At 43.7% G+C, this 15525-nt stretch overlaps 1 protein-coding gene across 2 annotated transcripts in view; it reads left to right on the forward strand.

The window, feature by feature from the left end:
* CS (citrate synthase) overlaps positions 1 to 15525 on the forward strand; it is a 50671-nt gene that overhangs the window by 16259 nt on the left and 18887 nt on the right. For both annotated transcript variants that reach the window (XM_015423695.1, XM_015423696.1), the window contains exons 2-3: positions 10280 to 10327; positions 10606 to 10713. In XM_015423695.1, the coding sequence (XP_015279181.1) occupies positions 10280 to 10327; positions 10606 to 10713 (156 nt within the window). The remainder of the gene's footprint in view (positions 1 to 10279; positions 10328 to 10605; positions 10714 to 15525) is intronic.

A 15525-nucleotide genomic window follows, 5' to 3' on the forward strand; every position in this document is an offset into this window, starting at 1 on the left:
GCCCTTCTTCCTGAGCTTCCCTAAGAACAGCAGCTAGAATGCTTTGTCCGCAATCAAATCATACTTCTCTGCACGCAGTCAGACTCTCTCATACATGCACCCAATTTCTGCTCCTCTTCATCAGCCTTTTCACTCATACTGTCAAACTTGCATTTCCACTCATGCACATACTCCATGGTCTCATTTAGAGCCATCCAGGATTCCCATACAGCACCCTTCTTGCTACCTCTGGGCTTAAACTTCAAGCAATATTCCTTAAGAATTTATTTTAAGGTGATCAAGGGTCCTGAAACACTTGGGATCCTTTGGGATTTTCCCTTGCTTGGTAACCATTTCTCCAGTTTACCTACACTGGGATCTTTCCTTTGCCTACCTTCCATGTCTGTTGTCCTTACCCTATGTACTATAGATATGATCAGTGTTCCCTCTAAGCTGAGTTAGTGTGAGCTAGCTCACAGTTTTTTTAGCCTCCGGCTCACATGTTTTTGCCTTAGCTCAGGAAGGATGGCTCCAGAGCCAACTAATTTATCCAGTAGCCAAATCACTCGCTTACAGCTTTAATGCTGGTAGCTCACAAAGTAGAATTTTTGTTCACAGGACTCCACAGCTTAGAGGGAGCATTGGATATGATGCCTCCTTTGAAAATTATCCCTGTTCCCAGCAGGAGCTCCCCTCTAGTACTCTAAAATGGGGGGACCAAGGCTCGCACAAATACTTCATGACTTGTGAACTAGCACTTCAGAAAGCTCCTGGAAGGAAAAGGGGGAGGTGGGGAAATGGAGGCTTCAGGACTTTCAAGCTTCCTGGGTATTGGGATTTAATCCAAACTATGTACCACAGTTCAACCTGAAGGCCCTTGACTGTCAATACCCAACAGCCTCTGCAGGGCTGTGACTTGAAGAAACTTTGGATGGGGAGGGGAAAGCTCCAGGTCAAGGGGTCCCTATTTTTGCGATTTCACACACTGGTCCTTAATTGCCAAAATGCCCACAGCCACTAGAGGCCTGTGACCCAATTCTAAATGCAGTTTTTTGGGCTGGGCAGAGTTCTTTCTCCCTCACCACAGGTTTTTAACCTGGAAAACCTTAAAATGGACCCTTCACACACACTGGCTGGCAGGGTATCTAAAAATGCTTGAGGATTTCCTCAGTCCAGAATTCTTGACTGTCCAAATTTCACAACTGGGATTCCTGCCCTTGTCATGATTGGGGAAGGGCATTGAGATACGAGGAAGTTGCTGGAGCCAGCCCATTGTTTATTGGTTTTGAGATCTGGGTCCTTAGTAGAGATAAAATTATCTGTGAGGAGGCTCCTCCAAGTTCCTTGGGGAAAATGGCCCTCAGTTGAATCCCTCTTAGGGCGGGTTTTTTGCATGCTTGATAGTGGAGCTGCCTTGCGTTCCTTTCCTCCTTTGGCATGACTCACTGCCTTTCGATATCATTTTAATTCAGGTTCCTTTTGTCAGTTCTAGGCCTGCACTGCACTGCAATAACAAAAATGGGAGGTCCTTGTGGGCTGAGGGGGGATTAAAACACTCTCTACTAGGGTGCAAGACTGAACTGTGCAGCTGAACTTCCTTTCATTCTGGGCATGTTTTGGAAGGGACAGGCCCTCTCCCAGCAGGATAGCACATTGCCAAAATGGGACTGCAGTTTCCTTCCTTAATCTTTTCTTCCAGGATAAATTTCCATGGGTTACCTTGGTAAGAGGTGGGAGGAGAAAAGCCCATTGCTCACTTGCATGCATTTGTATTTGAATTCAGCATGTTAAGTTGAGCCCAGGTGGCAATCTTGGAGTAGCAGAAAGCAAATATTCCAAGATTAGGCCCGTTTCAAAGCTTCCACGTGGCAATTATAGTAATTCTTCTTCATTAACATGATGTAATAAACTTGAAGAGTGACTTCCTTATAATTCACCATTAGTCAAAGGCTGAAGTTCAAAACTGGACAAAGGAACATGGAACAGCTGAGATAGAGGGATAAAGTAAAATCACAGTATAGTTAACATATCTGCATGATGGTTGTGCAGAGTCAGACCATGTTAGGCAGCCCAATCTTGTTTCTCATGGGGTGATGATGACAGCTGCATGTAATTTTCTTGACCTCCTAGCTAGTGTGCTTTGACCAGTTCAACCAACCATTAATGTGATAGGAAAATACCATTTTTGCTGGTGAATATTTGTCTAGTTCAGGGGTGGCCAAACTGCAGCTCAGGAGCCGCATGCGGCTCTTTCACACAGTCTAATTTAATGTTAATAAAAAGCAAATTTGCATATTTTCCAATAAAAATGTGTGTGTAATATTTGTTAGTGTCTTGCAGCTCTCAAACATCTGACGTTTATTCTGTGTGACTGTTGTGTTAAGAAAGTTTGGCCATCCCAGTCTAGTTTTTCTGTTTCTATGCCTCCTGGGAGTTTTCCCAAGGGCTGTCTCTGGGTGCAGAAGAGCAGAGAAGAGATACTGGTTTCTTAGCTACAGCTCCGGGAACCACGCCACTTACTCAAAAGCAGCCTCTGTTTGCTTGACTTCCTGAAATTTCTGATTTGGGGGAGGAATAAAGCTGGGTGGGTGTTTGTTTGTTTGTTTGCATACTCAGTTTGAGCTGTGCTGCTGCCTTCTAGTGCTGGAGTCACATTCTTGGCAGTCTCTTGGATCCTGCAGTAGTCTTAAGGCTGCTGCACCCCGAACGAGAAACAGCTTTGCTGCTACTTGCTCAGCTTTTGCCAGTTTAGTGTAGTGGTTAGGAGCTCGGACTCCAATCTGGGAGAACCAGGTTTGATTCCCCACTTCTCCACATGCAGCTGCTGGTGGTGTGACCTTGGGTCAGTCATAAGTTTTTTCAGAGCAGTTATTGGAAGGACTCTCAGCCCCACCTACCTCACAGGGTGTCTGTTGTCGGGAGGGTAAGGGAGAAAGGGATTGTAAGCTGCTCTAAGACTCCTTTGAGTAGTGAAGGGTGGGGTGTAAATCCAATCTCCCCCCCCAAGCCCTCTCTGAGTGGGGCTGTTCACTAGCAGCCTCTGTACTGAGATGCCCTTTTGGGGGGGGGTATGCATTCAGCCAAGCAGTTTGGCTATAGCATGGACTGCCCAGGAACAGTTGGCATGTGTGACAGAACATGCCTGCTCTGGCCTAATCCTCCCTGCCCTCCTAGAGATTCCCAACTCCCAGGAGGGCCTTTTCTTCCACTCTCCGGGTAGCCCGCCACCAGCACCTGTCCTTTTTGCAAGGAATTGCCCACTGGGAGGGACAGGACTCCCAGCTTCCTTTCCAAGATCTGAGGCCTTGCCTCTGTCTCTCTCACTGCCCAGCACCTGGTCCCCACAGGGACAGATTACTGCCTTGCACACCCCGAGGGAATACTCACTTGCCAGCTGACGGCCTTCCCCCCCTTCCTGGGGCTGCTTTTAAAACAGTGTGTCTGAGATGGTGGAGGTCTGTGTGGTATACAGAGAACCATGACCTTCATCAAAAGTTATGAAGTATTTATTAAAAAGAAAATGTTTACAAGCATACTTTTATCACAGCACCAGACTGAGCAAGGAATAAAAAAGAATTTGGTAAAAAATGCTAATTCTCTGTCCCTCTCATTTTAGATGCCCTATCTGATGTTAAAATAGGACAGGCTCCTTAACTGTTGTAGTTCTCTACAGAGTTACCATTACTTCAAAGCTTGCTCCAGCTTTCCCAGGTGACCTTGCAGACCACAGCTCAGTATTTTCTTCAATGCAGTATCCCAAAAAAAGTAACCTACTTCCTCCTGCAAGGAGGTTTCCCCGTCCACTTGACCTGAATTAGCCCAGGTCAGGGAAGCATTTCCTCCAGCCCCTTCCTGGAGACTATCCCTTGAGCTGTTCTAGCCTAAAGTCTTCCAAACTCTGTTCCCTTCCTGGAGAAGGGGGAAGCTTGGCTGTCCCTTTGTCTAGACCCATTAGCATTTGTATGAAGGTGGGCTGAGGTAAGCCTGTTCTCTGCCCAGAGAAAGAAAAGGGGGGGGGGAACCTGGTAAAACATAAAGTAGAGGCTTTGCTCCTTGCCAGCCTCCCAGGAAAAAATACATTTCTTAACAGTATGCATGTGTTACTCTGGTGGAGTTCAAAGATTGAATGTGGAACAGGCAAGTAGGGAAAAAGAGGGAATCCACAACAGGAGACCAAAGGAGTCTCAGAAAGAGCAGCAGCAAGGAAAGAACAGGTCAGCCAGGAGCAGGCAAAGAGCCAGCAGTGCTTGGACGTAATCACCAGGTAATTGAAATGAGACTGAATGGCTAGGTATTGGTCTCCTTTCACTGTAGAAGACGTAGGAGGCAGTAGCATAAAGACCTGATCTTTCCCAAGAAGTCCTAAACTGATACGTCTTTTGCAAAGGCTTGGGTGGCATGTGTTTTGTCACGAGGCCTGTCCTAGTACTCATGATTCTCTGTTTAAATTAAGGTCCAAAATCAAGTAATTGCTTTAGGCAGCCTCTCTAGGCAAGGGCAGGAAGAGGATAGCAACTAACAAAGCTGCACTGAGAGGGAATCCAGTGGCTGGCTTAGCACCAGCTAGAGTGGGAAAAGAGCACCTATCCATGCAAGGCGATGTGATTGAACGAAGGCTGGTGAAACCTTGAGGGGAGACTTACTCTGGCCTTTCCGAAGAGCAAGCAAGGGATAGGCCCATGTCAGGCTGACAAGGCACAGGATCTGTGAACCATTTAAGCCATTAAGCCAGGGAACCAGTTTGTTCAGGTCGCATTAGCATACTGTGTTTTATCTGAGTTTTGCATTCTCCCACGTGCTTGAAATTTTCCTCCACTTCCCTTTCCCCATATCGAACTCTCGGTAATCCATTGGTGCTGTACAGTGGCGGCAAGTCGTTATGCTGTAATTGATAAGTTTAAATGCTATTTGTAGAAATGTGAGAGCAATCTGTTGTGTTTTTATGCGAATCTTTTGACAAAACCAATAAAAAGATTAACCAAAATAAAGGTAAATGTTGTGTTAAGAGAGCCTGTGTCATCCCAAGATTGCTTAGGTATAAAAGAACTGGGTTTTGTGCAGGCCAGCTCTTGGTGCCAGTCTGGGGTTGCATGTCTGGCTAGTGTGTGGGGGAGGGGGGGCAGAAGTGGGCCTGTCAGACTGTGTCAGATGACAAGCAGTGGCGGCTACCCAGTGAGAGTGTGTGGGGTGTTGTTTCAGTGGCAAGCAGTAGCCAAGCAGCGATAGGGAAGCTGAGGAAGCAGCATCTTCCATATCTGGTCCCTTTCCCCCCCCCCCTTCTGAAAGAATTGTGACAGAATGAGACTCGGGTTGCCTTAGTCTAGAAACTGAAGCCTCTAAAGAGGCAGTAGAAGTTACAGAATTTCACACACAGCACTCTGGATGGAGAGACTTTCTCTCAGATTGGCACTGCTGCCGCCAATCAGGAGACACGTTGTGTGGTTACTTCTGGCTTCTTGTTTCATTGAATTTATGCCACCAGACCTGCTGAGTAAGCCTAGGGAGTTTTAAGGATCTTCTTTTACCGTTGGCAGCACACATGCTCATCAGAGGCAATTGAGGCACGTTAAATGTTTTCTCAGATCCTCTGAGCTCCTAGTAGGATCCATCCCTGGACCATTTGGTTGCCTGTCAATCCTGCTGGCACTTGTTAAATCCAAATATTCTCTTGTCTTTCTGTCATATGGTATTCTTCTTCTTGGGATCAGAAGAACAAGGAGATCTGTAAAGCACTACTTCATTCAGGATTTGCTTATTTGCTCTGCCATATTTATAGAGAACAACCATCATGTTTGTAGTTCTTCTGTTGTTTCAGGTGTCTCTACCTATGGGGGCTAGAATCAGACATTTGTTCCCTCTTCCTTGTCAGGAAATTTCAGTACTACCGTCTGCTAATGTCATTGGAATCCTTCCTCGACCAGTGTAACAGTTTGCAATTAGGACAGAACCACAGTGGGTCAAATGTACCTAACTCTGCTCATGGTGATCTTGCAGGACTTTAGATTGCAGAACTTAGTGTTTGGGAAACAATAAATGTCCCGTCTGTTAAAAAGGGATGGCTGTGTCCATGTAGATGTGACTACCTCCTTTGTCCCTGTCTTATATCTTTCTCATGGATGCCCTGTCAAGGAGTTGTGTGTAGAGAACATTTTATCCCAAGCTCAGGCCACTTGGGGAGGGGAATCAGTGCATCTGAGGGCAAGAGGACAGTAGGTTGTGAGTGTTAAGGAAGCTGTATAAGCCTGTATTTGGGCAAGCAAAGGTATGCTGCTCTTTAGATGTACTAAGCCAGCTGCGGTGTATGTTGGATACTTAGCTTGAAGTAGGTCTTCCTTGCTGTTGTACTAACTGCTGAATGCCACTTAAACCTGCCTTCCTATATCTTTGGTCTTTTTGCATCTTGGATAGGGAGCGGCTCAGTGATAGATCATCTGCTTTGCATGCAGAAGGTCTCAGGTTCAATCCCTCACATCTCTACTTAAAAGGATCAAGTGGTAGGTGATGTGGAAGACCTTTACTTGACACCCTGAAGTAGACAATACTGACTTTAATAGACCAGTGGCCTGGTTCAATATAAGGTAGCTTCATGTGTGTCCATATGGCCTTGTCCCACCCTTCCTCCAAGGAGTTCAGGAAAGGTACATGGTTCTCCTTTCTTCATATTATCCTTTGAACAACCCTGAGGCAAGTGAAGTTGAAAGAATGACTGGCCGGAGATTTCTTAGTAAGCTTCATGGTGAAGTGGGGGCTTGATCCTGGGACTCCCCAGTCAGTCTAGCGCTTTACCCACTAGACCCCAGAAGTGTGCTGTTGGAGGCTGATACCTGCTGCGCTTACACAAATGAAATAAGCAGCTGTGTAATGGCTGGCCTTGAGCTTGAAACTCAGTTTGCAAGATCTGAGAATGGCTGTTAACAGTAGGACATTTTGGAGGTCATTCAGTCCTAAGGTTGGAAGCAACTTGATGGCACTTCACACACACACACTTTCCCTTAGTATATAAAACCTTTTAAATAAATTTGCACTATTATACAAGTAGATATCACACAGTTACCACATCATTCCTATGTCCAGGAACATTTAAAAATAACATAAAATACATGTAAATCAAATACATTTTGGCCATGAGGTCTTCCTCAGTGGCTTATATCTTTGTCATACACCACACGTACCATTTTTGTTAAAATTACAACAAGCCTGACTAAAGCACTAAACATCCTGAAAAACAAGAAAATGGAAAAGAAAATTTATTTGGATTAATTATTGTGTGAGTTAAAATATAATTACTATTTTAATGATTTAATAATGGGCTTCATTATTATTGTTTATTATTTAATAATTATTTTAAAGTAATGTATAATTATTAAGGTTAATAATGAAACTTATTCAAATTACTCATCCCTACTAGATGTAAATTTTTTTACAAGAACTAAGTATCTCCCTTTGTTGTTATTTAGGACTATCAAAGATAACTTATCCAGATGGCTGGTGTTAGTGGTCCAGATTTCTAAAATATGCAGAGGAGAATACAGACCATAATTTTAAAAAAATCATTCAGTCGATTGAAATTACAGAAGAATTTAAACCAGAGAATATTGGAAACTTTACCTCCATAAGCCAGGTCAAGATAAAGCATTGCTGAGTGGTGTGCATAACCACATACAGGAAACCAGATCTCAATCAATCATCACTGTTATCCTATATTTATACTGTCAAGTACAAAGAAGGTGGGGGAAGATGATGCAATATAGTACCAGGTTACCATATCTGAAGTTGCCTTATCCCTAATACCTTGTGATGGCAGGCAAAAGGGATCTTACGTCCATGCAGAATCAAGTGAAGTGACTCAGCTGTTATCTCGGAAAGCACAAGACCAATCTGTTTCCTTTTTCAGGCCAAACGGCACCAGGGTGTTCAATGTATAGATCCAGAATGTCTCTCTTCTTCAATGGACAGTGCAGCTACGAATCTGACAATTGTAGACTTTCAGTGATCCAGAACAGCTTCTTATCTGAGTGTTTCAAGGCCACAAAATGGCCAACCAGCAGAGCCTGCATTCTCTGTAGTCTAATGAAGTAGTCTAATGAATTCTCTGTAGTCTAATGAATTCTCTGTAGTCTCTAGTGAAGTGGCTAAATTTGCTGCTGTTGTTCAGGGTGGTGAAAACCAGTGAGGATTGTGAGGCACTCCAAAGGGATCTGTCAAGGATGGGCAAGTGGGCGTCAACATGGCAAATGGGGTTCAATGTGGCCAAGTACAAGGTGATGCACATTGGAGCCAAAAATCCTAAATATAAATACACATTGATGGGGTCTGAACTGGCAGAGACTGAACAAGAGAGAGATCTTGGAGTTGTAGTGGATAACTCACTGAAAATGTCGAGACAGTGTGTGACCCACACAGTCACCAGAGGTCGTCATGACTTCCAGGTGCACACACAGTCAGTCACCAGAGTCGCCATGACTTCCAGGTGCGCACGCATGCAAGGACATATGAAAAAATACCCCAGAAAAGACTTTAAAAAAGCATGCAGCAAGGGTGATCTTTTAGTTAAATTTCAGCTTCCCTGTGCTTTATAACATGTGATTCAGGTTTCACTGCTTAACAAAACAATAAATAATGGGCTATCCTGCAAACATGGTTTATAGAATCTTGTTGTCAGGATCCTGGTGTAGTTTTCCAGCACCTTTGCCTTGAGTCTCCCTCCCCCACCCATGGAAGTACATACAATGGGCATGTATCCTACCCTAGTTTCCTCCAGTCTGAGGACGCCTCTGCCAACACAAGTGGTTGTTCCATGTGCAGAAGAATCACTTAAACTGGCGGAAGTCTCCTTATGCTGGAGGAAGGCTTCCGACTTTGCTCAGTGGTGCAATAGAATGTAAACTGCACTGTTGCCACCAGAGGTCATTTCACGGGGGATCGCAGCTCCCCCGGGTGAGGTACGGGGGGCGGGGCACATGAGAGTGTTGGACTGGATGGGCCTTTGTCCTGATCCAACATTGGCATCTCTTTATGTTCTTATGTTCTTAATTCAACTTATATATTCACACATGTGTGTTTTTATAAATCTTGTGGTCACCCCTACATACATTAACCCACAGGGCCATTGTATAGCATAGCTCACACCTTTAGAAATACAGTTTACAAAAGATCTTATATAGTAATTTATGGTATGAGAAGAATCCTGAAATTTGTTTGTTTTAAGACATAGACAACAAACTGCACATCTCCCACAAAGAAAATTTCCCTTTGGAGTCCTCCTGTCATCCATCCAAGTATTAATTTATGTTGATTCTTTCAGTTTACTCCCAACCAGCATATCTTTAAAGTTCTTGGCACACTTATATGTAAACAATAGACGAGATTTATACCTAGGAGTCCCAGAAAGACGATGCCAATGTTTTTCAAGTATTCCTCTAACACTAGCATATGTGTGATCACATGTGAGAGAAACCAGCATTCTGTCTGTAGATTTATTTCTAGTTTGAGGTATTAACTGGGATGCCCTTGTTATGTTCTTTGCTTTTAAAAAAGCCTGTTTTGGAATCCTAGAGGAATAACCTCTCTCTCTTAGTGGTTCCATTAGTATGTTGGCCTGCCTATAAGAGTCAGAGTCTAGACTACAATTTCTTCTTAGCCTCAACATTTGGGAATGTAAATTCTTTTTAAGATGACCTGTAGCACACTCTCTACCTTCCCTGGTGGGAATGACTCAGAGAACTCTTCCTGAGTGGCATCTTTGACCAAAACTCTTGGATGGGCGATGCCTGTTGCTCTAGCAAAATATATATGTCTCATTGCTTATAGCCCCTGTCAGCCAGCAGGGTAGCAACAAATTTATACTTGCATTACATAAAAATTAAATTTGGTTGGACTGCATATTTCTGTGGAGTGCAAAGATACACAATTTGTTTGCAGAGAAAGGTGTGTGGGGAAATGGCTTTGAAAACTTCTCTAGTTCAGATTTTGTGTTGTGAAAATACTTGGCAAGCCTGCCCCTGGGCTTTGCTCACGTGAAACTGACAAGGGCTTACAGCTCAGGCCTTTGGAGGAGGCAGCGTTGGAGTCTAGGACCCACCCCAGGCACAGTTTGCTGTTGTGCTGCTCTTTTGTTGTTTATTAGTTTATGTCTATAGGGGGAATGTTGTTGTAAGCTGCTCTGGACCCCTTTGGAGGGAAAATTGGGATACAGATATTTAAAATATTGGGAAATGTCTGTTTTGGAATGCATGCGTGGGAAGCAGATGGGTATTTGTCACAGGATAGCTAATGCATAAATCTCTTATTTTCCTTGTAGAATGCATCGTGTATCATTTTTGCCGCTAGACATGCCAGCGCCTCCACGGTAAGTGGTTGTTCCATTTCTGGTGGGTTGTGCTGGGGAGATGAAATTTGGCTATTTAGCCTTCAGGGGCTATACCTAGGATCATCCATAAATTGCCCATAAAGAATACAGATTCGCAGAAAACCTTGTGAGTGTTTCATTTTTTGTTCATGAATCAAACATTTATTTTGGGGTTGTCTCTTCCCTCTTTATCACTCTTCCCCCTCCCCTCCTTTTTATGGGTGAATTACTGTTGTTGACTGGTTCTGTGTCAGGACTCACTTTACCTTTTATTTCAGAATCTGAAAGATGTTCTTGCAAGCATGATACCCAAGGAGCAAGCAAGACTTAAAAGCTTCAGGCAACAATATGGCAGCACGGTCATTGGCCAAATAACTGTGGATATGGTAAGTTGTTCTGGCGTGTTGGCAGCAGGGCTAGAGAGTAAAATTTTGCCATTGTAGGCTGTGAGAGGTTAAAGCTCCGTGTGCAGTAGCTGCTACCATCCCCATGGAGTTATAAAGATACTTTTGTTCTGTGCTAGCTACCTCCAGGAAGGTAACATGCCTTCAGTAAGGATGAAGCATAGTCCACTTCCTGTTCCAGAGCCCATGGCTGTCCCTTTTGGCTCTTTTAAGGGAATTTGCTAGCAAGAGACCTAGGCAAAGCCTGTACTGTGTCCACTTTGTAAAAGCACTGCTGTGAGCGAGAAGAATGGGAGGGATGCTGTGTTGTTAAGGTATATCAGAAAAGGAGCCATAGCTCAGTAAAGATTGCATGAATAAAAACCGAGATGCAGTCCTTGGCACCTCAATCTGTAGGTTTCTACTTAGCAGAGCTAGAAATTACTTCTTCCTTTGGACTGTGAAGAGCCACATAGGTCCATAGTGCTGAGCTGAATGAACCGATATTCAGGCTGCCTTCAGGAAAGCAGCTGATAAACAATGGGCATGGAGCCTGCTGATGCATTAGTCATGGCTGTGTTGTGTTTCTTGTTAAAAGAAATTAAATATTTGTATCTGGGCAGTCTGAATTATGTGCCAAATAAAGCTGCATTCTGCAACCTTTATATATTATGCAAGCTAAGCTCATGACATATTATTTTGCATAATTTATTCAGCTGTTTTTACCATGCTACACAGTTTTGATTTTACTAGTCATCAAAGAGGCAAGTAATTGCAGAAGATATTGCAGACCTACCCTTGACCAATGGAAACTTTAATAAGCCATCACTGTTTTGAGATCAGCTGGGAGGCTTCACACATTTCACTATGTCTTTGCAGCCATATGCAGTAGAAACTTGGTTTATTTAAAAAGAGGAGAGCTGAGATTCATAAGAAGCTGAATACACTGCCTGTTACACATCCTGCAGTCTTTCTACACTTCCATGGAACCTTGTATCCATCCATCCTTGATCCTAGTGACTGTGAGCCCCAGCTTAGACACAGTTGATTTCCTGATTTGGAAGAACATGCCTGGGTCACTAACCATTTGAATCAGCCTTTTTAATCACACTGACACTCCCAAGGGAGGATTCAGCTATGCTGGATCAAGTAACAAAGTCCCTGGATGCCTACAACAGGGATTAGCTCCAATGTCCCATCCCAACCCACGAATCCTAAACTTTGTGTCTGAAAATGTTCACTGGTGTTTATTAGATGCACTTACACTGCATTGGAAATACAAAGCAACTAAAGTTAATGTTACTCAAAGTGTAAACTATTCTGGCTAAAATTTGGGGGCTATGTTGCCATTTAAAAGAAATGTAGAACAGACACTAATGGAAAAACCAGGCAGGCATGAAGCAAATTAAAGAATTGTGCACATCCCTACAATAATTTGTTCAAACTGTGGTGGTGTTTGACTAGACTAATTGCTGACTAAACAGGGGCTGTGTATATTTACCTTTGTGTAATATAATATGTAAAGTATAACTTTGTGTATTTGTAGAGAAGAGCAAGAGTCTGGCAGCACCTTAAAGACTAACAAAATCTGTGGCAGGGCTTGAGCTTTTGTGAGTCACTGCTCACTTCTTCAGGTACACCTAGAATGTGAGTCCATCTGTCCTTATCTGTTGGAGAGTGATTTCAAATGCTGAATGATGACAGCAGGCAAATTTATTTATTCTTATTTGTCAAATTTGATTCGTTGACTGCCCTCCCCCATAGGACAGGTCTCAGGGCGGTGTACATCAAAGAACTGTGACATAAATATAATAAAACATTAAAATCATGAAAATATACAACAATAAATTATCAGTCAGATGGCGATGAAGCTGCCATAGTATGCCACTGCCTGGCGGGGAGGAGAAGCAGGAGTGCCAGCCAGATGGAAAGCCATCGCTGTCCTCAACTGAATGCCTGGCGGAACATCTCTGCCTTACATGCCCTGCGGAAACTGCATTAAGTCCCGCAGAGCATGGATATAACTCCGCAGAGAGTTCTACCTGGTCGAGGACAGCTGGATGTCTCTCGGGCTGGGGACCACCACTCAGCAGTCTCTCTTTCTAATCTCCCTGTGAAATTCCTTTGTAAAAGAACTGCTACTGTTAGGTCAGGCAGTGAAAATGTCATCAATGAATCTCAAGTAAAGGTGTCAATGGGTGGGAGTTCAGAAAACATTGTTCTAGAGCTGCCATGAAGATGCTGGCATACTGTGAAGCCATGTGGGTGCCCATGGCTGTACCATTGATTTGAAGGTATAGGTACTCACGAGACCTGAAGTACTTACGGGTGAGAACAAACATACAGAGTCCAGTGGCAAGATCTGCTGTGATGTTGTCAGGGATGATGTTTCTTATGGCTTGTAGTCCACCCATCAGTGAGATTCATTGATGACATTTTCATTGTCTGGACTCATGGCAAAGAAGTCCTTGAAAGAAATCACCAGGCTTTCAATAAATTTCACCCTGCTATCAATCTATGAATTACTCTTATGCAAGAAATAAACTTCCTGGAAACCACCGTGTGGATTCTCTGTAGCCAAGTCCTGCGCTGTAGTTGCATCTTCTTCAACCCCTCAAACTGAGATACTCACTTGAAAGATCTACAGCAGGCATTTTTACAACTACAATACCCTCCTGATATAGTAAGAAAGATGACTGGAAAGGCCAGATACCCAGGGACAGCTTGCTATAAGACAACCCAGAGAAAATAACAACAGAACACCACTGGTGGTCACATAAAGCTCACAACTCAAGCCAATTCAATGTATTATTAACAACATACAGCCCATGCTGGTTAATGACACCTCTCTCACACAGGCACTGGGGTGGGGGGGGGGAGGGGTTCGACCTTTTCTTACTTACAGCCTGCTAACCTAAAACAACTTCTCAGCCACAGTGATAAACTGCTTAATAGTAACATGGACTCTGGTGCCAGGGCCTGCAAAAACCAAGATGTCAACTTTGCTCTCATGTAGATCCTGGCAACACTATCACTGGATGCAGCAATATCAGCCATACAATCTGCAGGTCCATATTCCTGCTCATCTCTAATGTGATTTATGCCATCATGTGTCAGCAATGCCCTTCCACTCTCTACGTAGACAAACAGGCCAATTCCTACAACAAAGAATAAATGGACATAATTCTAACATTAGAAACCACAACATTCAGAAACCAATGGGGGAACACTTTAACCTGCCCTGAGCCTGCCTTTGTGGGGAGGGTGGGGTATAAATTAAATAAATAAATAAAACCTTCCAGGACATTCAGTTGTTGGCCTAAGAGTAGCAGTTCTCTTTCAAAGGAATTTCAAAGGGAGATTAGAAAGAGACTGCTGAATTGCAACTGGTAATGATGCTCAAGACAATGCATCCTCCTTGACTGAATGGGGACCTAGGCTCCTGTGTTAACTTATTACCAGTGCTGATTTCCCAACGCTTGCTACCCCTCTGCATATCATACCTAATCTAATCACACCTGCTGTTGTCATTTGCCTGATGTTATCATTTGGCATCTGTAATCACTCCGTTCTCCAATATGTAAGGGCAGATGGACTCACGTTCTAGCTGTATCTGAAGATGTGACCAGTGTTCCCTCTAAGCTGAGTTAGTGTGAGCTAGCTCACAGTTTTTTAGCCTCCGGCTCATACATTTTTGTCTTGGCGCCGGAAGGGTGGCTCCAGAATAAACTGATTCATGCAGCAGCCAAATCATTTGCTCACAACTTTAATACCAGGAGCTCACAAAGTAGAATTTTTGCTCACAAGACTCCACAGCTTAGAGGGAGCATTGGCAGTGACTCATGGAAGCTCATACCCTGCCACAGGTTCTGTTAGTCTTTAAGGTGCTACTGGCCTCTTGCTCTTTTCCACTGCTACAGACAGACTAACACCCATCTTGATCTTAATCTATCTCTTTATATATTTGTGTAACACACAATGCATAGATTCAGGTGGGTAGCCGTGTTGGTCTGAAGCACCAGAACAAAGTTTGAGTCCAGTGGCACCTTTAAGACCAACAAAGTTTTATTCAAGGTATAAGCTTTTGTGTGCCAGCACACTTCCTCAGATATAGTGAAACAGTTTCCTCAAGCCCTACATACTTGGGGGGGGGGGGCAGCCATCAGGAAGTGCCAGTCAGAGCCAAGATGCATAAGTAAAGCTGAGAATGTATCAAGGCGGCCAGTAAGATCAATGAATGGCAGCATATTAGCACACAAATGCGAGAGCTAACAAACATGTGAAAACGAAGCTTGAATCCGGCAGCACCCCCAAGCCAACCAAGCTCAACCCTGGGTACATGCAAGAACAGAGAGACTCTGCATTTGTAGATGTGCACTTCTTCAAATACATTTAAACAGATTTCCTCAAATACTACATATAGATGGGGGGGTTGGTTGCCAGGAAGAGCTAATTAGAGTCGATGCCTAAGTAACTGAGCAATAAATACAGATTGGAATAGCACATTCGGTAAGACATGCAAATAGCAGTAAATTGGTATACAAATAATAAAGGAGTTAACAGATGTGAGAGCTAAGTTTGAGTCCTGCATTGTAACTGAATGCAGAGTTACTCTAAATTCATTGAAATTAAAGGATTTTTACTGGAGTGACTGCATAAAATTGCAGAGTTTGCCTGAGTAACAAATCCTGGCTTGTATGGAAGCACTAGTTCTGCATCTGGCCTGTTCTCCACTTCCCAGCAGTGGAGGTCTTCCCTGTACTGGTGGTCGCAAGGTTCAGTGCTGTCCAGCAAAATGTGGCTTGTACTAATTGT

This window comes from Gekko japonicus, unplaced genomic scaffold (genome assembly GCF_001447785.1).
Source record: "Gekko japonicus isolate JY-2015 unplaced genomic scaffold, Gekko_japonicus_V1.1 scaffold33, whole genome shotgun sequence".
Classification (NCBI taxonomy): domain Eukaryota; kingdom Metazoa; phylum Chordata; class Lepidosauria; order Squamata; family Gekkonidae; genus Gekko; species Gekko japonicus.